The 22,346-nt window shown below is 47.1% G+C and overlaps 1 protein-coding gene across 6 annotated transcripts in view; it reads right to left on the bottom strand.

Annotated features, from left to right (window-relative positions):
- Positions 1–22,346, bottom strand: part of Wwox (WW domain-containing oxidoreductase) — a 930,922-nt gene that overhangs the window by 523,114 nt on the left and 385,462 nt on the right. Inside the window, exon 10 of one of the 6 annotated variants that reach the window (XM_039097634.2) lies at positions 1–22,346. This exon is cut by the window's left edge and continues 59,357 nt beyond it. The exons of the other annotated variants lie outside the window; for them this stretch is intronic. Coding sequence (XP_038953562.1) covers positions 22,338–22,346 — 9 coding nt within the window. The 3' untranslated portion in view covers positions 1–22,337. 6 annotated transcript variants of the gene reach the window in all.

Genomic DNA, 22,346 nt, shown 5'->3' with positions numbered 1-22,346 from the left:
CACAGCTTGCAGGAGTGGGATCTCTCCCTCCTCCTGTTGACCCTGGAATCAAACTCCAGGCCTCAGACTTGGCAGCAAGCCCCTTTCCCTAGTGAACCATCTCACTGGCCCAACGAGGGGAAACTTCAAGCCTGAGATGGCAGAGTGGACATTGTGTGACTTTTGCAAAACAGCAGAGGCATCGTCTCTGGCAGAAAAGTTGGACGGACACAAAACGGGAGGGAGCCTTGGAAAGGTGTCTCGCTCGGGACGGTGTCCCACATTTTTCCCTCAGAGATGCAGAGAGCATTGGAGTTTCTTTTAAAAATTCATACAGGAGAATGATTCTCTGCAAGCGTGAGAGGGGAACTGTCAGGCAGCATTCCCAATTCAATATTATATTGTGCTTCAAGAAAAGATTTCCATATATTCTAGATTAAAAAAAGCCTCATAAATAAATGATAATCCCGTGCATGCTCCGAAAAATGAAAAAATAATTTTGTGTTTGCATTTTAGTCCACAGAGTAAAATTTAATCTCTCTTTTAATACAGCATGTTTTATATAAAGAGGTAAAAAGATGTAACCTTATGAAAATTGATTTTTTTACATGTTTAAAAATGTCCTCCGCTGTATTTATCTAGGCATTTTCTATCTGTGAGGCAAGGGGGCCACCACAGTTTGATAACTTCACCGTATTTGGCTGAAAGTAAATAGAATTACTGTAGCTTGAGTCAATGATTTTTTTTTCCTTTTTACTATTAAAGATAATCAAGACCAGATGAAGGCCTTGGGGGTGTTTGGGGTCCAGAACTCCATCCTGGTCTGTGAGTTCCCAACACACAGTAGGCAAACGCATGGCTTTGAGAGAGCAATGGGAAAGGCAAAACCTTGGCCCCAAGCAAGGCCCCAAGACCTCAGGACATGAGGACGTGATAGCATAAGACCACTGGATGTTTGTGCCATCAGGACAGAATCCCATTGGCGTTTGCCCTTCTGGCGATCGGTCTAGGGAAGAACCTCAGAGAGGCCTGCAGCCCAGTGCGCATGACTGGGCAGGAAACAGACAGATGTACTTTGCCTTAACTAAATGCCTGGCAAAGACATCTTAAGGGAGGGAGGGCTTATTTTGGCTTAGATGCCAAGGGGACACTTCCCTCTTGATGGAGGAAGTGTGGCAGAGAGAGCGCGAGGCTATCTGGTCACAGAGCAAGAACAGGGATTGGAGCTCGTTGCAAAACCTCAAGGCCGGTCCCAAGCGATGTGAGACCTCTAGCCAGTGTGTATCGCCTAAGGGTTCTACAACCCTGGTAAATCAAACCATACCGTGCTAATTATGGCACGTAACTTGTTTTCTCATATTTTGTAGAATGTGTTTGGAAGATATGTTTGTGTTGATGCAGGCTATAGAATTTCATTCATTCTTACAGTTGTCTAGCACGTCACTGTGCGGATATGTTCGCCGCCACCGTATTCCCCGTTTTACTGCGGAGATCCTTGAGGAGTTTTGAGTTTCTTGCCATTGTGAACCCTTTACTACAACATTCCTAACCTTAATCTATTCCACTGACAGCATTAACTGCTGCTTGTTACTCCACTAGCTAATACCAATGTTTTCCCAAAATGGCTACTCCTGGTGACAACCTCCCCCTTACAATGTAAGATGATGCCTGCCTCTCCACTCCCTCTTCCGTTCTTGTTATTGCTCAACTATTTAATATGCTAACATCCTGGTGTTTGTGGGCTAGTTGCTTATTGACATTAACTTCGCAGGGCCTTCAGACTGATGAGCTTGGGCATGTTCTAACCGTAGGATACGCTTTTCAGGACACCTAGACTTCATAGAGAGGCACCAGGAGTACCTAGAGCTCAACATAGTAGATTAGGACCAAGGCCAAAGAGGTCACTGATGAAGGCGAACAGTTTGCATCCAAACAAGATGTACGCTAAACCGTAAAACAAGGTGCACGCTAAAACGAAATACTGACAAACGAATGAGTAGGAGGTGAGGTGCATAAGTTGAGGCCAGAGGCTGCCATCAGGTGTCTCCCTCAATTGTTCCCCACCTACTTTTGAAGCAGGGTCTCTCGCAGAGTCTGCAGTTAACCACTGAGTAAAACTGGCCAGCAAACCTGAGCGATCCTTCTGCCTCTGCCTCTCCAGCTTTGGGATCACAGTGTCCACCATCACCCCTGGCTTTTCAGGTGAGTGCTGGGATCTAAACTCAGTACCCTCATGTTTGCACCAAACCACTCCACTCTCTGCACCACAACCATATCTTTGAATTGCAATATAGCTGTCCGGGTCCAAAAGCCCCTCTTGGTCCCTTGTGTGCTCCAACCTTAGTAGAAGCCTCCACTACAGAAACCACATGAGCGTCAGTCAACAAAGTACAGTTTTTCTCCTCATTCTCCCAGCCACTTGGGTGTTTCAGGGTTTTAGTCCTGCCTGGCCCTGCTGGTTCTTCAGGGTGGAAACCTTCCCTGACTATATATGAAATTCAGAGATGTAGCACGGAGAGTCTCAAGTGACGAGAGGAAGAGATGGGCATTTGAGACCCGGATGGGTCATCGGGTAGTGGCGGGAGCTTGTGGACAAGCTTCATGGCGGTTATGAACACGGTCTCTCACCTGCTCAAGAGGAGATGCTGTGGTCAATTCGGGAAGGACAGAAGGTTCGGGACGAGGGAGAGGCCTTTCGTAAATGAAAACGTTCACTAATGACATTGGTATGGTGAGTGCGGGAAGTGTTCATTTTCCTGCTCATTGAGAGTTTAATAAAAATGTTATGTCTCCTCCACAGAACTGTGATTAATCAGCCCGGTATTGGGGACGTGCAGCGATTCTCTCTCAACAAAGCAATTTTCAAAATTTGAAAAGGTGTAAATTTAATGCAAATTGCTTCATAATCATATATGTACAAAACGGAGCTGACAATGCTGCGGTTAGGAGAGGAGGCATTAACATTTCACATTTTCTCCGCCGCCCGCACCCCCCTTCCCCCAGCTGCTCCTCGAAAGGCGTAGTATAAATTTGAAGACACAGCCAATGGTAGGGTACGCAGGGGAGAGGGGACGGAGATGGTAATTCTTTCCACAAACTCAACGGTAGCTGTCTTGACTGGAAAGGCAAAGTAAAACAGAAAGTTCCAGAAATTAAAAAAAAAAAAAAGTAGCTTCAATGCAATGACAATGGGTCAGCTTGTTTAAGGGGGAGGTAGACTTACAAATACATAATCCCGTATATGCGTCATACACACAGACTCGGGTGGGAGCAGAAGGGGAACCGTTTGGGGGAGGGGGAGGCCAAATAGGGGAGGAGGTATTGGGGCAAACACAGACAATGCCATGATAATACCCGTTATTTTGTACCCCAAAGGTTTATTAGATGACTGGATGGAGGTGCTTCCCTATCACCTCAGCACTGGTGATAAAGGCAGGAGGGTGAGGAATGCAAGGCTCACCGCCACACAGTGAGTTTGAAGCTATCCTTGCTACGTGAGACCCTTGTCAGAACAAATACGTTATATGTACGTGGACATTATTTATAGAAAAGCACACTTCCTGTATCTAATGTTTCAGGGTGGGAGCAACCCTTTTTTCTAAGGAGAGAACGTCTTTGCTCATGCTGCTCCCTTTTCCATAGTCCCCAGATCTCTTGGCATTTCAGGTGGTCTTTTGCAATAGTGAGCATTTCGTGGTTCCTCGGAGCCCCTAGAGGTTTGCTTCACCCTCCTGGACTGGGCCAGTCTCAGGTGCATCCAATCTTACTACTCGGAATGTCTGCTACAAGCCAGAGGGACAAGCCAAGCACAGCCACTCAGCTTTTCACAAAGCTGGTGGGAGGTGAAAGTGAGAGTTCAGGTGTGAACATGAGGGTGCAAGGAATAGTGGTGGCTTCTAACAACTGCCTTTATATCAACCTAGTAGAAAACCAACCAGAGAAAGCGCATGGGGACACTGGTATTAATCTTATGCTAGCAGGTGGTTATCCTGTCATTTAAGAGAGTGGAATCTGGTGCGTGGGACATGGTATAGTTAGTAAAGTGCTTTCTGTGCAAATGTAAACCTGAGCTCAAGCTCTAGAACCTAGGTAAAACACCTGGATGGTGTTGTGCCAGTAATCCCACTGCTGGGGATGGGGAGACAGGAGAATCATAGGGCTTAGCTGGCTAGTCAGCTTTGTAGGGTTGACAAGCCCCAGGTTCCAGAGAAAGACCGTTTAAAGGAGGGGAAGAAAATCAAGGTAAATGGCTCTAATGCAATGACACCAGAAGTTATCTCTGGCCTCATACATACACATACATGTGCATGCACACCAATGCATACCAATGCACACACACTCAAGCACACAGATCTATATCTAATCTCTATCTATCTATCTATCTATCTATCTATCTATCTATCTATCTATCTATTGATATAGATAGATATCTCCACATACATAAGAAAAGTTGCAGCTGTTTTCGTTTTACATCTTTTAAAATCTATAATAGAAAGTAATTGTTCTAGTGTCATCCCTGCAGCTGTGATGAAATACTACCACAAAAGAACAAACAGGAGAAAGGTTTTACCCTAGCTCACAGTTCCAGGTTACAGTCCGTAATAACAGGGAAGTCAAGGTGTTAGGAACCTTAAACAACTGGTCACACCATATCCATAGTCAGGAACAGAGGGGGGGGGGCAGGCATGTACTCTCTCTTGCTTGCTTGTGCTCAGTTCAATTTCTCCACTCTTTATACAATTAAGAACCTTCTGCCTAGGGAATGTTGTTGCCCACAGTGGACTTGGTCTTCACACATCAGCTAACTTAATTAAGATAGTCCCCCACAGACATGCCCACAAACTAACTCAATGCAGATAATCCCTCACTGAAACTCTCTTCCCAGGTGATTCTAAGTTGTGTCAAGTTGATAATTAAAACTATCCATCACATGGGCCCACCCCCGTGAGTATATGGGCAGCACAAATTGAACTCGGTGAGTTATAACAGAAAAAAAGAAAAAGAGGACATAAACTGGGGGGATCTGAAAGGAGTTGGTGGAGAAATGGGAGGATGAACACGATTAAAATACGTTGCTTATGTGCATGAAATTCTCAAAGAATTAATAAAAATAGAGTTAAAACCATAACAAAATATTAATTTGGGGATATTAAAGTAATTCTGAAAGATTTAAGTCCCACCATGCACCTTGCATCTGAGAGCTTTTACCATACTAGCTCTGTAGTGCCTAAGATTGAATGGGGCAGTTCATGTCCCATTAAATACAATGAAGAATTAACCTCATGCACACTCCCACACACACCATGAGCCACTGGGAACAGGGCAGTTGGTTCATTCGTGTTTCATCTGAAGTAGGATGGACTGCAGGCTGGTCTCAGGGTTACTTAGGCCTGGTTATAGGGCCTGGCAGAGGCTGCCCTGCTGGAGGCTTGGGTGGTAAATCCTGCAGGATTTTGTTGGTCCTGTTTTTTCTTTCCTTTCCTCTCCTCTCCTCTCCTCTCCTCTTCTTTTTTTTTTTTTTTAAACGAAGATTAAGTTGGCTTGGGTCAGGTGGAACTTTCCGGAGCTGGTGGGAACACTCATTTCATTCCTATGTAATATGTGTATCAGATAAACCTTTTGTGTGCATGGGTGGGAGACAGCAATGAGCCTTGGAGGCTCTCATAACAGGATGGGCCCATCTCCCTGGTGTAGAACACCTCCTGTGGCTGGTAGAGCCTTTATGAAGGACCAGGAGGTGATAAGAACTCCAGCCAGGATCTTCACCCACATGGCTGTCATGTCGAGGATAATCAGCAGCCCACTGTGAGCCTGGTGTCTTCTTCATGGTGTAGGATCATGAGATAATGCATCGTTTTACCCATGAGCCTGGCACATGGGTAGCCCATAGTAAGTGTGCGTCTGAGCTGTGTCAACGCTGGTAGAGTTACCATCCTACTCACTCTCTGTGCTGTTCCTCCCCCTCTCCCTTCCATTCAGCCCCCCAGTGGAAACCGTCTACAGCTCTGCCTTCTCCAGTGGATGAATATAAGGTAACAAGAAGACAGCAATTGTCACCTTCCTCATCTGGTCGGTGCCCACTCACTGCCATCTCTACCCCCCCAACAGGAACACAGGAGGAAGTAGGAAGATCCACTTTGGGGTCACGACTCCCTCACCTCCATTTATTGCCTGTCCTATTGGGGCTCATGTCCCGGAAGTCGTGGGAGAGGAAGTCAACAGAGCCCAGGCAGGCAGAGCTCACCCCTCTCCTGCTTTAGAGCATTTACCTGCCCCCAAAGTCTATAAGGACTGAGGGCTCTGGCACCGAGGGTTTCCTTTGATGCTTGGAATGGCCTACGATCTTGGGTGGGGGGTGGCTCCGCAGGTAAGGTTCTTGCTTTATGTGTGTAAGGACCTCAGTTTAGAACACCAGGACCAGCTTCCTAGCCCGACGGGGCAGAGTATGGCTGCAGTCTCATCGCAGAAGAAACAAAGACAGGGGGATTCCCTGGAACTTCTGAATCAGCCAGCCTAGGTCCCATGCTCAGCGTAAGACCCCCAACTAAGGTGGATGGCAATAAAGGAAGACATCTGATGTCAACATGCCTGAGAGTTTCACGGGGTGTTTGCAAAGGGTCCAGTTGAATACCGTAATGAGGAAGAAGCAGTTGTCTTCTTGCTCCCCGTTCCCTTGCTCCCTCCTTGCGTCTTTACTAACTTCTACTGTATAAGAAATGACCCCCAAATGTAAAACAACGACTACCCTGTTTAGCCTCTGGTTCCACCAGGTCTGCAACGAGAGCTTAGCAGGCTGCGGCGAGGCAACTCCACTTTTAAGCCTTGGTTGTTGCCTGCGCTACCTGGTAGGCTTGTTCACACCACAGCTTTAGACAGGTTTTGAGCAGAGTGTGTGAAAGAGCTCTGTTGGTCAGGACCACCGAGGGGTGAAGGTTGGAGGGTTCTTTACGGGAAGATGTTAACTCCAAGGTGCAAGGGTAGTCCCGTGATGGAGAGGGGTGAGAGTCGGAGGCCACTTTTAGTCAGCCTCGAGTGTTAACTATGGGTGTTCGTTCACCTGATGTTTGTCAACCAGGGTAAAACTGGAGCTAGTTTTTAATTCCAAGAGAGACTAGCAAGTCTCATCACTGATCGATTCTCTTAGATAACTTGGTGTGTGTGCTCACTGACTTAAAGGCATGTGGGCGGATGAGAGCCTTTGGTTTCAGAGTCTGGCTGGGAGTTCCTTTTCAACAGGAAGATGTCGGCGTGTACGCACGTGCATCCTGAATGCAGAACATCCTTGCACTCTCTCATATTGTTCAATTTAGGTCTTTCCAGCTTGTCAGTTGTATTCCCCAACAACCTCCTGCCTCCCCAAAACGGCAGTTGCTTCTGAGGTATTCAGATCGTTAAAAGGAAATAAATAAATAAGGAAAGAGGGAGAGATGTAAAAGGGCAGCGTTTATCCCACACAGAGAAGTAGACCGAGGGAGGCATTGTCAGAGTGTTTTTTTTTTTTTTTTGCAAATGACATTTTCAGCAATATAAATTATGATTTATTTTCCCATGTAATCATCTTGATTGCAGACATCCTTTTGGAGAAATCGCACCGCTCTTGGCTAGCTTTTTAAAGCCCCAGAAGACAACTTTCAATCCTGATTAGTATGTATGATGGGAAATCAGATACATTATATTTAGCTTGAAGTGTGGAGTGCAGAGGGTGCAAAGAAAGAGAGATAGAGGGAGGAATAGGGGGGTGGAGAAAACATCTGTAATCCTCTTCTGAAGGATTTGGTGGTGTGTGGTAGGGTGAGAAGCAAGAGGAGCCACTGAGTGTGTGAGGTTGTCTTCCTGTAATTAACCAATTGTGGTTCCTTGTCTGGGGACTCTCTCATGTTGTGAGAGGCTTTAAATGGGAGGACTCTAAGGCCAGGCCAGGTTCCTGCTCTTGTGTTAGGATACTAAAGAGTCAGCTTCCCTCCACATGGTCTTCCCTGAGCCAATGGGCGTGACTGGAATGCCTGGGCAGACCTTTTGACATTGCAAAAAGCCATTAATCTGTGAAGATCTCAGTCCAGAATTGTGCCATCAGTTTGCAGAGCAAACTGCAGAACTATCACATGTTTTAAGTAAGCTTAGGTTTTTGTGTGGGGCTGGGTTCACTGCTCTCCTTGGTCATGCGGCCTTGGGTCCCATGGGGATAGACACACCTAGCCCGATGAGTTTCCAAGCTCAGACTCACTCTCAAGTACTTTAGATGCCTCAAGTACTCCCTCCCTGGAGGACTCCCTCCCTCCCTGGAGTACTTCCCTCCTCGAGCACTCCTTCCAGGCCTGGCTGGTCCTCTATTGGAATAGAACAAAGGAAAGGCACCTCCATTCCTGGGTGTGAATGAACTGGTGTGGGATGAACCTGCCAGTTCCGACACCGATGTCACATGGCTGCACTGGGAGTTCAAGCGTAATTGTGGGGGGAGGGGTTGAGATGAAGTCATATCTCAGAAGAGCACTGTGCAAGGGTGACATGGTAGAGGTCAGATGCCAAGTCTCTGTGGGGCTCATTTTACCTCCTTCCTCACACTGCTCCATGCCTAGCCAGCACAGCAGAAAAGGAAGACAGGAGGGCATCTGTGGAAAGCCTATCTCTGCCACCACAGAGCTAGCAAGTGACATCCACTTACTCAGTGGTCCCAGCTCGTGGCCATACACTCACCTTTCCTTTCCCTGCGTGCTTTTCTGCTTTTTCAGGTGGGGTCACACGTGTGCTGCACAACTGAAGGTCTTCACACTATTGGGCCTCTGACTACATTTGGGTGCTTTCCCTAAGTTCCCTTACAGGGCATCATCTTCAAGTATAAAAACCTCCTTCATTTCCCGTCTCTGAAATGCCAGTCTTTGCTTTGTTATTTAAAATTAAGTCAGGGATGAGGAGGAGGTGTGTTGGTCAGTAGAGTGTTTGCCTGGTAAGCATCGAGGCCTGAGTTAGGTCCCAGGCATGGTGGTGCCCACCTGTAATTCCAGCACTGAGGAGGTGGAAACAGGAGAGGGCTTGAGGATGGCTGGTGACCACAAACAAAGAGATCGGGGTACTAGATCTCACCTCAAAATTCAAGGTGGCCGGCTCCTGAGGAAGAACATCAAAAACTTTCCTCTGGCTATCACAGACACATGCACATACATGCTCCTGCACACCTCCACAAAGTGAACACATACACACCCACACACACACACATACACACACATACGATATACACACATTACACACAACAGACATGGACACAGTACACACAGGATACACACAGATATATACACACTACACACAACAAACACACATGTACACACCTGTATATGCACACGCATACACAACACATACCACACACACACACACACACACACATACACACAGACACTACACACATGCACATGCACACACAGATACAAACACACATAGCTTTTGCGGGTGAAACTCTATGGTTCCAGGACACCCAGTCCATGATGTACACATAGGTTCTCCCAGGCATTGATCTGTCAGTGCATTGTTCTAAATAGATTTTCCAAACCCTATGTCCAAATCATGTAAGTCCTTCTATTTGTGTTCAGACAGCAGCGTTGAGAAAGTGAGGGGGATTCAACCCAAAAGGTAGAATCATACATTAAAGGGACTCCATCTATGAGTCTCTGTTGCTTTTCCTGGAGTGTCAGGGGATATGGGTGGTGGCCTCCAGTAGCAGAAGGCAGCCACCTGCTATGACAAAAGAGGAACCTCAAGCCCCAGTCTTGCAGCTTTAAGGAACTAAATCCTACCAACACCTTGGACGAATGTGGCAGTGGATTTCCCTCCAGTGTCGGCAGAAAGGAGTGCAGCTCCAGCTGACACCTTATGGTCCTCATGAGCTTCAGAGATGATAAAGCAGCTAAACGAGTCCCTGCTTTCGACCTACAGAACTGCAGCCAGTGAGTGAGTAGGGGCTGGAGTTGTCGAGTATGTGCTGATTTGCTGCACAGTGATGACGCACAAACAGAGCAGCAAGAACTCCAGCTTAAAGAACCCTAAGTAGAACGTCTCTTTTGCTTTTAATTTTTTATCTTTATTAGCTTTCACAATCACTGAACCTGCAGAGCATAAAACTCTTGACCCCATACCCCAATCACCACAGCTCTGTTCCTTTTACTTAGAAAACATTGGTTGCAAAACAATACTTATCACTGTCGGTTTCCATGTCAGTGGTGAGAGGCTGGCCAGGAGGGAGTTCAGGCCAGGAGTAGCTAGTGACATTCCTTTCCTATGCCAATCAAGTGGGGACATCCTCATAGCCCAACAGCATTGAGCATTTAGGCTTCGAAAAGAATGTGCTTTCTTCTACGTTACTATGTACAGAAAAGCTCTGCAATGGATATTTGTACATAAAAATATCATCCCTCCTCATGTAATCTATCAAACTACAGAGAGAAGGGAAGGGAAGAACGGCTTTGTAAATGTCTCCTCATAACCAAATTATACACACACAAAAAAAGACCACAGCTTAATCATTTTTCTGAAGCAAAGTAACAGCAGCAAACTCCTGAGATCTAAGTTATTTCAGACAAAACAGAAAAATGGAGAGGAAGCTGGGAACTGGACTTTCTGCATCGGACAGTGAGTCACATGAGACACCGAGGGTGGAGAGCAGGTCGGGTGGGACCTTGCGTTCTGTGAGATGGATGGGCAGAGAGCCTTCCTGTCCATATCCATATGGCTAACGTCATTAGGCAGAACACTCTATTGAGGAGCTCATGGCAGAAGTGGCTTTCCCTCAAGGAGAAGGATCCAAAAAGGAAGAAAAGGGAAATCTTCGTGGAATACACAAAACAGACACACATGATGAATTATGCCAGTGTCCATTTGCTGACCACACTGCTCCCAGAGCCCTTGCTTCCTGACACGTGTGACACGTGTGACACATGTTTCTAGATCCAAGGTGATGCAGGAATCCTCGTGAGGAAGGGGAAGTAGGTGAAGTCATTCCCACTCATTCATTGTCTGGAGGATGTCTTCCCCAGTGGAAGACGCTGCTCCTGACGCCCACCCCCAATTGTGTTGGTGTCTTAGCTACATGTGGCCTTGGCGCTGGCCTCAGGTCCCATTTACTCTCACTATTCTCAACAGCTTAGCGGGTGCCGTCCTTCTTTGCTGAGGACAGAGGGAAGCTTGCAAAACAGTCCAGTCCCCTTATTACATCAGATGTCACAATATTCTTAAAAGTCACTGCTGATGATCTTTACCATGAAGGGAGGATGTACATACGCTAGGACTTGGGAGGTGCCAGGTGTCTATCTCCTGACTCCTCCACCACTTTCTTTCACCCATGCTGGGCTCCCGACAGACTCAACTGTATCTCTTGTCACACACATGTTTAGGATATGACCATGAGCAGAATGGCTTTTTACCTTAGGGTAGCAGTATGTGATGCCCAGCAGGTTAGTAAACAGCTATCACAGTAGCCCTGTGGCTGGAGAGGGTATTGTGGGGACAACAGAGGATGGCAACCTGCCTGGCTGAGTCTGGAGGAGGAGGAGGAGGAAAAGGGAGAGAAGGAAGAGGAGGAAGAGGAGGATAGAAGGAGGGAGAGAAGGAAGAGAAGGAAAAAGAGGAAGAGGAAGAGGAGTAGGAGAAAGAAGAGGAAGAGGAGGGGGAAGAGGGGAGGAGGAAGAAGAAAAGGGAAAGAAGGAAGAGGAGGAATAGGATGAAGAGGAGGAGGAGGAAGAAGAAAAGGGAAAGAAGGAAGAGGAGGAAGAGGAGGAAGAGGAGGATAGAAGGAGGAAGAGAAGGAAGAGGAGAAGGAAAAAGAGGAAGAGGAAGAGGAGTAGGAGAAAGAAGCGGAAGAGGAGGGGGAGGAGGAAGAAGAAAAGGGAAAGAAGGAAGAGGAGGAAGAAGAGGAAGAGGAGGAGGAGGAAGAGGAGGGAGAGGAAGAGGAAGAGGAAGAGGAGGAAGAGGAAGGAAGGAAGGAAGGAAGGAAGTATAGGTCCAGCAAGTCTTTGGAAGAACTACAGCTAGTTATGGATAGAACATTCCAGGCAGAGGGATGCACAGATCCATACAAAGTCCTAGACGTTCAAGGTATACACAGGTTGAGCCCAGAAAAAGGTGTTTGAGGCAGAAGTCACCTCAGTGAATTGGAGGCTGGTGTGCCGAGAGCCTAGAAGAGGTGGTTACAGCTTGCCGTGAGTAGGAACACTTACAGACTATGACACATTATCCTGCCAAGAGGTCACACAGACTGTAAAAAGAGGGAAGTGGGTCTGACATGGAATAGAAAACCAGAAGGCACATGTCTGGCTAGACAGGGGCAGAGGCTGCTCAAGCCCACCCAACCAGTACCAGACTAAAAGGTCAGCTACATTACATCAGGCCTTTTTTAAGAGATGAAGGGATTCCTAGTTTTGTTATAAAGTCTAAGATACTAGCAATTCATTCATTTCCCTTAGAAAAATCTGGGCAGCCATAACAAATTTGCCACCCAAGCCTGTTTTTGTTGGCCTTGCCGCTCCCATGGTCTTCCTTACCCCACATCATATACACACAAACAGTAACAATACATTGTGAAAGATTCTTTCGTAGGTCAAGTAAAAGTCCTCTGAGAGCCAGAAATCATGACCATCTGGGCGTCAGTTGATGTCATTATGCAGTTGAAGGCAGACAAGCTAAAACAAGGCCTGTCATTGGACGAGAATGAAGGGAGGCAGGAACAGAGGTTTTAGAAGGAGAGGGAGAAGCAGTGGGGAAGGAGCTGGGAGAACATGGCGGCAGACGTTAAGATTCTTCTCTGCCCATAGATACAGAATGTAAAGCTAGGAGACGGAGAACCCAAGGCATGGGGCATCACTTTGCCCGTTATTCAGAGATCAGAAGGTGGTCCAGGGGCAGCAGCCTGGGGTCAATGCAGCTGCAGGAGAAGAACATCACCGAGGTCAGGAATGGAGGTCATACAGGCCATATTGACTCCCTGAGTCAACAAGCACTTATGGTGGGCATACTGTGTGCGCAGCCTTTTCCAAATCACTGTCCTAGAGAAATATACACGTGTGTCTCAGTGATGAAGGGGGAGGGCAGTTTGGAAATTTGGGCCATGGCTCCATTTGTCACCAGATTAGACTGTTCAACTGAAGTCCTCAATAGCCTTCCTGGAGATCCATTCCTGACAAATGACTCCTGTGTAGCAGGCCCAGCATGCAAAGGGCTCCCACATTCCACGAATGTTGAACACTGAGATTCACTTCTTTCGTTTTGTATTGGATCCCCATCTCCTGCAACAGTGCTGCTGCAAGGCACTGAGTGACTTTTAAACCAGAGAGGCAAGAAGCAGTGACTGACACCCTGGAGGGCGGGGAGGGTGGGGCATGGAGGTGGGGAAATCACTAAAGCTGGTACTGGTGGCTCATATGTGAAGAGTGTTTCTCTTTTACTTCAAGATCCTGTGTGAAGGTGCATCAGAACAAGAGGACCTCAAGGTCAAAATGAGGGTGATGATGATGGTGGTGGTGAGGAGGAAGAGGAGGAGGAGGAAGAGGAGGAAGAAGAAGAGGAAGAAGAGGAGGAGGAAGAGGAGGAGGAGGAAGAGGAGGAGGAGGAAGAGGAGGAGCAAGAGGAGGAAGAGGAGGAGGAGGAAGAGGAGGAGGAGGAAGAGGAGGAGCAAGAGGAGGAAGAGGAGGAGGAGGAAGAGGAGGAGGAGAAAGAGGAGGAGCAAGAGGAGGAAGAGGAGGAGGAGGAAGAGGAGGAGGAGGAAGAGGAGGAGGAAGAGGAAGAGGAGGAAGAGGAGGAGGAGGAAGAGGAGGAAGAGGAAGAGGAGGAAGAGGAAGAGGAGGAAGAGGAAGAGGAGGAAGAGGAGGAGGAAGAGGAGGAAGAGGAGGAGGAGGAAGAGGAGGAGCAAGAGGAGGAGGAGGAAGAGGAGGAGGAAGAGGAGGAGGAGGAAGAGGAGGAGGAGGAAGAGGAGGAAGAGGAAGAGGAGGAAGAGGAAGAGGAGGAAGAGGAGGAGGAGGAAGAGGAGGAAGAGGAAGAGGAGGAAGAGGAAGAGGAGGAAGAGGAGGAGGAGGAGGAAGAGGAGGAGGAGGAGGAAGAGGAGGAGGAGGAAGAGGAGGAGGAGGAAGAGGAGGAGGAAGAGGAGGAGTGTTGTGGTAGTGATGTTGAACAGCTCCTTCACTCTGTTAACAAGACTGAACGTTTAGGAATGGGCAGAGCCAATGTGTAATCTTCTACGTGGAAAAGCAGTAGATGGGGGTGCTGGCCGGGGATCCTCTCTCTTCCATGTTCTCCCTGCCCTTCTTTTTGTATTGTGGAGTCAAACCCAGTACCTCACACATGCTAACCACATGCTCTACCTCCAAGATGCAGGCCTAGCCCTTCATCTCCTCCTTACTGGGAACGATCTCTCTCTTTTGTTTTATTGTAATCAGTGGCGAGACGTAAATGTGCTGCCAATCTCAGGGAGAACCCTAAGAAAATAGTGCAAAACAATACGTGTATGACATTGGGCAAATTCTTCCTAAACGCGAACAGCGGCTATGGCGGGCACAGAGACTCAGGCCCAGGTCAGGCCAGTCTCTCCCGGCTCAAATCATCATGGGTTCGGGTCCTCTTTCTATTGTTTGCTATGGCTTATAATTGGGCCCTCAAGCCTGCACGGTTAAGATGGCACCTAAGATAAATGAGCCACCTCGGATAAGGGACGAGAGCTTTCTATCATGGAAGCTCCCTGACCATTCCTGAGCCTCTGACCCCACAAGAACTTTGCTCCTCACAAGTCTGAGTTGGTCACCGAATCCCTTTGGCTCCCACGGACCCACAGCCTGACTGCCTGTGAGCCCCGTGTGACGGGGCGGTTACTACCCTCATTCGTTTCTCCTTGTCCGGTTCTTCCTTCTCTCTGAAGGAGGGGGGGAGGGAAACACCATGTTTATTTCCGAGCTCCCGGAGTCTGATGTGCAATGGGCTGGCACTTGCTGGTAAAGCAGAAAACTATAAGGCGGGTCTAATTGACCCTCCTGTGTCTTTGCAAAAGCCTGTCTGTGGTCTCTAATTGACCCTCTAGGTACCCATGGAACAATGAATGAATCTTCGAGAAATAATGGAGGGCGGTGATTAATAGCCTGGGCCTGGCTGGACCTCTGACTCTCACGGCTCTCCCCTTCCTCCCCTCCGCGACACTCGATTCCCTGGATTTTATAAGGGGCGATTTATTATTATCGCTGAATAATAAATATCCCGCAGTCAACGCTGGAGGGATCAGAGATGTCACGATTCTGCAGGGACGGGGATAACGTTTGTGGATGCTGGCATCTCCATTTTTCTCCTTTTGGCATCTCTCAGAAGAGGCCTCCTGTGGCCTCCACAGTTGAACTCAAAGAAGCAAGAGCTGGCTCCAGTTCCTCGTACAATTGCCTTGTACGAAAGTGCTCTAGAATTACGGGAGGGGGTGTTCTTAGCCCGAAGAGGAAAGTTTGCCCTGCTGGGGGGCAAGAGCAATGATAGTAAAACTGATAATAAGATAAATGGCATGAATGTGGTGGGGTGTATGTGTAAAAGGCCCGTCTCCACGTTATCTTCCTAAAGGCACGAAGGAGCTTCGGAAGTGCAGGCAGTGCTGCTGACCCCATTTTTCAGGTGAATAAACTGAGGTGCAATGCAAGGTCATTTTCCTGAGGTCGTAGGTCCAGACATCTGCTTTCCCCTGCTATCTGCCACTGCCTTCCTACCATTCAACAGTAATGTGCCAGTGTGTAATTCTAAAGACAAGCGTATCGAGATGTGGGCAAGCGGATGCGAGAGATTAGCTTTCCTTTCTTATGGTTTGCCTGAAAAATGCCTCCTTCCCCAGACGGTGTAGGAGAGCACATTTAATTTTAGAACTGTGCATGTCTCCACGGAGGTCCAACAAACCACAGGATTGTTGTTTTTTTTTTCTTCGTCTTCTTCTTCCAATTTATAGTAATAAGTATGCCTGTAATTAAAAGTTATTCAATGGGGGAAAGGAGGGCTTAGGCAGAGTGGTCCACACCTGCAAGCCTGGCATAGGGGAGGGGAGGCAGGGGGATTGAGGACAGTTTGATGTTGGCCATGGCTGCATAGCAGGATCTTGTCCTAAACCAACTTAGAGCAACTCATATGAGCACTAAAGGTGAGGGGAGAGAAAACAGGAAACAGAAAGGCCAGGAAAGGTTCTCTTCATAAGTCTCCTTCATCCCTACTGATGTCTCCCTTCCCCCAGGGACCTAAAATGTCAAGAGAGCCACAAGCTACTTTATGGGTCCCCTTTATTCCTGGTCAGTCTGCTTGGTGGGGAGGAGGTGCTTACTCAGCAAAAATTAGGGCTTTGATAAGAAGTGTGGTTTCTATGAGAGGATGTCTCTGGGGCCACGTTGCTCTCCTGTCTCCTCTCTCCCCTACCTCATCATCAGAAAGCACAGGGTCACAGTGCAGAGTCAGGCGCTCCGGGTGAGCACGGGGATTTCTGGGAGCCAAGCGTCCCAGTGTGATTCACAGGCACAGAAGGATTAGTAATCTAGTCCCCGGGCACCATGTGTGGATTGCCCTCTGTCACCCCGGCAGTCTCTCTTGACATTATGGTTTGAAAGACCAAACAAGATTGTCTTGGAAGTGTTTTGTTCAGAGACAGGTGTGCATGTGCGTCTCCACTCCTGGATCCCGAATAAAACTTGCATGGAAGCAGATGGCTTTGCATAAATCAGACAGTGGTGTGCAGGATGAGATGGCTTTATTAGAGGGGCACACAAGAATATTCTGGGTGGGAAAGCTCACGTATGAGGTACACATACATTCTACATACAGTCCATCTTGGCTTATACCCAGCCTTACTTATGCACATACTATGGCTGCGAACCCATCAACCAAAGCTACTTCAGCTTATCGGGTTTATGGAATCGGCACTGAGAGCCCCAAGAATCCCTATCTTCTTCTCCCATCTGCTGGTCAGGTCCTCTCACCTCCTCTGCTGCAAAAGCCTGGAGTAACACACCTCCATAGCTTTCCTACAGTGTAGCAAGAAGATGCTACAAAATGATTCAAACTGAGATCCATTGTCTTCCTAAACAATGCTTCTCAGATATCCTGAGAGAAAAAAACTCCCAACTCCTCAAAGTCCTCCTGGAGGTTACTGGACTCCACCTCTCCAGATGCCTCACTGTAAGCTAAACTAATTTCAGCTAAGTTAAGGGGAAACTGAAACTCTCAAACTCCTGCGTTTCAATTTCAGTCAGGTGAGAGTTCTCCACATAGCCACAGGAGCCTGTGGTAGTTATTGTTGCTAATTTGAGGACGTAAATAACCTCAGAGATGAGTATCTATGGGGAATGGTCTTCATTGTGTTCATTGAGGTCAGAAGTCCTGCCCACTGTGGGCGGTATCATTCCCTAAGTGTAATCCTGAAGTGTGTAAAAGGAAAATGTCCTGCCCACTGTGGGCGGTATCATTCCCTAAGTGTAATCCTGAAGTGTGTAATAGGAAAATGTCCTGCCCACTGTGGGCAGTATCATTCCCTAAGTGTAATCCTGAAGTGTGTAAAAGGAAAACGGAGAAAGAGCTGGGTGCCATAGCATTCACCCATCTGCCTCTGCTTCCTGATTCTGGATGCCACGTGACCAGCCACTTCAAACTCTTGTCCTAATGGATTCTACCCTTGGAACCGTGAGTCAGAATAAACCTGGTCCCCCTAAGTTACTGTGTCCCTAATTTTATCACAGCAGTAGGAAAAACATAAACAAGTAAACAATGTCAAGATACAGCCATACTCAACAACACTAGTAAGGACCACCAAGTCAGCGTGCTAGATTTCAAGGTCTTAGCTGTTTCTGTCCACCCTTCTCTTCTTCCCTGATCCCTGCTCCCACATTCACCTGAACCATAGGAAACCACTTTCTGTCCAAGGTTAAGTTGGAGCTCCTTTTGTTGGCCACTTTCTTCCCCTCTCTCTACTGGGGGCAGTCTAACTCTCCTAAAGCATCGCCCAAGCTCACAGTCACATCTCCCTTCTTTACTGGGACCTCAGTCAGTTCCTAGACATGGCAAATAAATTACCCATGAGGGCACCTTCCAGATGCAAGCCAGTTCTCATTCAGGGTTTTACCAAGGGAGCCATCCAGCTCTTCTACAGGGCTCTCACATTCAGCCCACTGTTCATCCATCCACCCTTTCAGCCTATGGCCAGGTACTAACCAACCACATAGCAAGCCCTGTATCCCAGAGACCAGCGACATGGCCCAAACCTAAGTCTGCCTGCTCTGCCTTGTCACAGCTTCCTTCTGTATTTTCCTGTGTGGCTCTTGTGGCTTGAAAGGATGCTTGGTCTGTGTGTAGAACTGTGTGTGGAACAAACCATATTTTCCTGTCAGTCATCTTTGACCTATTGGCTTCACCACACAAAAAACGAGTAAGGCCTGTTAAAATGGAAGAAAAGAGGAGAAGGAAGAAAATGCAGGAAGAAATAACTGATGTGTGAATGAATGGAGGAATGAATGAAAGACCCACCGATTCATTTGAAACCCGCTTTCTTACATGAGAAAGTAATGACATCATGGGAAAAAAAATCTTCTTCCACTTGTCCGGAAAGATGGCTCAGTCCTTAGGGTACTTGCTTCACAGGCATGGAGACCAGAGGTATCCACTAAAAACTGTAGGCTGGTGGCTCAGGCTTATCATCCCAGTGTTGGGGAGGCAGAGGCAGATTTGGCTGATTTACCGGCTGACTCTCCTCCTTAACCAGCAGTGCCAATGTCCTGAGAGACTCTGCCTCAAATAAACAAGGTTGCTTTGTGGAAGAAGACCAAGGTGGTCTTCTGGCCTCCATTTGCATACACAGGCATGCACAAGTATGACACAATGAAAATCGAAGTCACACAGGGCCCTTCTTAAGCAGCCATTTCTAATCAAGAAGCAGAACATTCCTGCCTCCCAATGGTCTAAGATTAGTGGAATTCCAGCCCCTCTCCATTGCCTCTCTTACACAGGATTGTCAGCCGAGGGGTGATTCCTTCATGTCAATGACAGTAACCATCCAACATGGAGTTAGATTATAAAACTATCAGAATATAAACACTGTTTCACTGCTCGCTATTAAAATAACTGTGTAAGCTGCTTAGCTGCACTTAGGATTCAGACACCGTGGAAGGTGCAGAGGTGTCTCCTCCTCTCCTGGATCCCAAAATTAATTTTTGTGCCAACTGATGGCTTCCTGTAAGTCAGATGTTAGCGTACAGGCCAAGATGGCGTCATTAGAAAGATGCTACAAGGACAATCTTTTGGGGGGCAAAGAGGTGAAGCAAGCTCAGCTTTAACTACAGATCACATTTACTTACGGATTTTGGAGTCCGCACGAGGAGTGACTGCATCTTTGAAGGACACCCCTGGTGACCTTTCTACCCTTGTTATATCTTTTAATTGCCCTAAACTGAATTACACAAGGCCATTTTCAGGCACACATTAATAGAAGTATACCCAGAGCAGAACTCCCTGCACCTGGTTTACACACTCTTTATCCTGCCTCTTTGTAGTGCCCCTTGTTCCCCTAGACAGCCTCACTTCTTGTCATCTGTAAATACAAAATTTTATGGATCTCTAAGTGAGAAGAGCACGCCACATTTGTCTTCCTGAGATTGACAATTCACTTAATATGACCATCTCCAGCTACGTTCATTGTCCACCAAATGAAAATCTGTATGGCCAGGGAAAAAAAATCCCATCATGCATCTGCACCACCCATTCCTCTGGTGATGGACACTTTGGCTATGTCTACAGCCTCAGCCTTGCGAACAGTGCTGCGATCAACAATGATGTAAGTATCTCCATCAACATGATACGTTGACTTCATTTCCTTCCGTAAGGAACTGGAGGCAACACACCAGAAAGGGAGTGAGACGGGATGAAGGAGAGGATGGCTGGACCCCTTCCAATCTGGTTTTCAGCATCTCCCTGCTGTTGCTGCCTTGTGGAAAGGGGCTGGTCTCTCTAACTGGAAATCACATCCTCCTGTCCAATCCATTTCACTGCTTGTTTTATCAATAAAGTTTTATTGTCACATGCTCATGACAATTTACTGATGTGTTACCAGTGGTTGCATTCACTGTGCCCTGGGATTTCCTAGCAATGGCAGACACCTTAGGGAACCCAAAGCCCAAAGTTCACCATCTAGCCCTGATGCACTTATGGATCCTGGTCTAGCCTGAAGCTTGGTGTCTGTGTTTCCCAAATGCTCATGCCTGCTCTGTTCCTCTGAGACGCTAACGGGATGTCCAAAAAGAGGATTTAGGTAATCATATACAGGCATTATTATTTTGGGCTTAGGGTAGAAAGAAGGTAACATTTAAGATCATTTAAAAGACTTGAAACAGTTGGGGATTTAGCTCAGAGGTAGAGCGTTTGCCTAGCAAGCCCAAGGCCCTGGGTTCGGTCCTCAGCTCTGAAAAAAAAAAAAAAAAGACTTGAAACTTTTGTTTGAAATCAAGATTAAAATTATATGAGGCAACTTCATTCAATCTCAAGTATTTATGGATGATGTGTCTTGATGGCTTCCCTGTGGCTATGGAATTAAAGAAACAGACCTTGCTTCATTTTTCTTTCCTCTCCTCCCTCCCCTGTCTTTCCTTGCCTCTTTTATTCTCCCCTCCTCTTCCTTTTAGCTCTTGATTCTCTCATTTATTTTCTGATCCACTGTGCCTTTTATTACAATGCCTAGTCAGATACAAATCTACTGAAGACCGTCCATCTCATACATTCAATAGCTGACATGTACTCCACAGGGTATGGAACGGGTGTTTGCCTGATGCGGATTGCCCTGGACTCTCCTTTCGCTCCTAGGCCTGATGCTTACTTGCAGTGATTCTACAAATGTAGCCTCACTTCTTTGTCACAAATGACTCCCTTTCGCTGCCTTGCAGACTAGTGGCTTTGTCTCCTAATGAGGGCTCTTGAAGGGAGCGCTCAGGAGTGCCCAGGTGTCCTGCTACTTGCCAAGTGAGTGATTTAGGAGACGGGCGCGAGGTAGACGCACAATTGTAGATGATGCGAGCAACAGTTCATCTGTTAATCTGAAACTGATTCAGCTTCTCTGAAGCGAGCATCATGACTTAATGGGAAACCACGAGGAGATTAAAGGGGGGATTGCATTACTGCGAATAAGACAGAAAAGTGATATTCTGTCTAAACAGCTGTTGAGTGTAACTGACTAGAACAAATATATTAACAGGAGCTCAGAGCGGATTCAATCAGGTTGAACGCTCCCCAGAATTTATTCTGAAATAAGCCTTATATACCCAGGATATGACAAATGAACCTGTTCACGACTGGCTGGAAAGCTAGTCACGTGCAGATTTTAATTCTGCCTCTGATTCTTTAGTGGCTCCATTGTCCCACCCATTGTCCCACCTCAAGCCCTGGCCAGCCCTTCCAGTTACAAATGTTGTGTACCTGCACAAATCTCAAATCAAAGCCCTGCTCTAGTGGGTCAGGATCCCGCCCCCTACGTTCACTTTTTAAAAATTCAGTTCAAATGTGTATGATCCAAGTGCCCATAAGTATGGGTTCTACCATGCTGGTCAATCCATCTGTTAGAAATAGCAGTTCAGAGGATAAGTGAGGAGAACAGCGAGGTAGTTAAGATAGAAGCCTGCCTCTCTCTGTCTCTCTGTCTCTCTCTGTCTCTGTCTCTCTCTATCTCTGTTTCTTTCTCTCTCCCTCTCTCTGTCTCTGTCTCTCCCTCTCTCTTTTTCTGTCTCCCTATGTCTCTCTCTCTATCTCTGTTTCTTTCTCTCTCCCTCTCTCTGTCTCTCCCTCTCTCTGTCTCTATCTGTCTTTCTCACTCTATCTCTGTTTCTTTCTCTCTCCCTCTCTGTCTCTCCCTCTCTCTCTGTCTCTCCCTCTCTCTGTCTCTCTGTCTCTCTCTCTGTCTCTGTCTCTGTCTCTCTCTCTCTCTCTCTCTCTCTCTCTCTCTCTCTCTCTCTCTCTCTCACACACACACACACACACACACCTAGGAGTACATTAACTTACAACTAAGCTGTGGTGGTAATGAGGTCATGGCATATGACAAGCTTATGGGCTGTAGCCAAGAGGCAAATATTGAAATGAAGGAGTTTATTTTCCAACCAGCAAACCTGAACAGAACCATTACAATAAATGCCATTAGCAATCGAGTTACTGGGCAGGATAATTTCATCTCTGAAATTAATTAAATAAATTGGAATGACCTGGAATCATTTGCGTTGTGAGCGGACAGAACAACATGGCATGAAAGGCAAACTCATTTGCAGTCAACTGGCCCGTTGGTTCCTTGACAGGTCATGGTCAGGTTGATAGAAGCCAAAGGTAAAAATAAGATTCATCCAATGAGGCAGTCATGTGCT

Source organism: Rattus norvegicus, chromosome 19 (genome assembly GCF_036323735.1).
Source record: "Rattus norvegicus strain BN/NHsdMcwi chromosome 19, GRCr8, whole genome shotgun sequence".
NCBI lineage: Eukaryota > Metazoa > Chordata > Mammalia > Rodentia > Muridae > Rattus > Rattus norvegicus.
The sequence above is the reverse complement of the archived record's forward strand: the minus strand, read 5'-3'. Positions and strand labels throughout refer to the sequence as shown.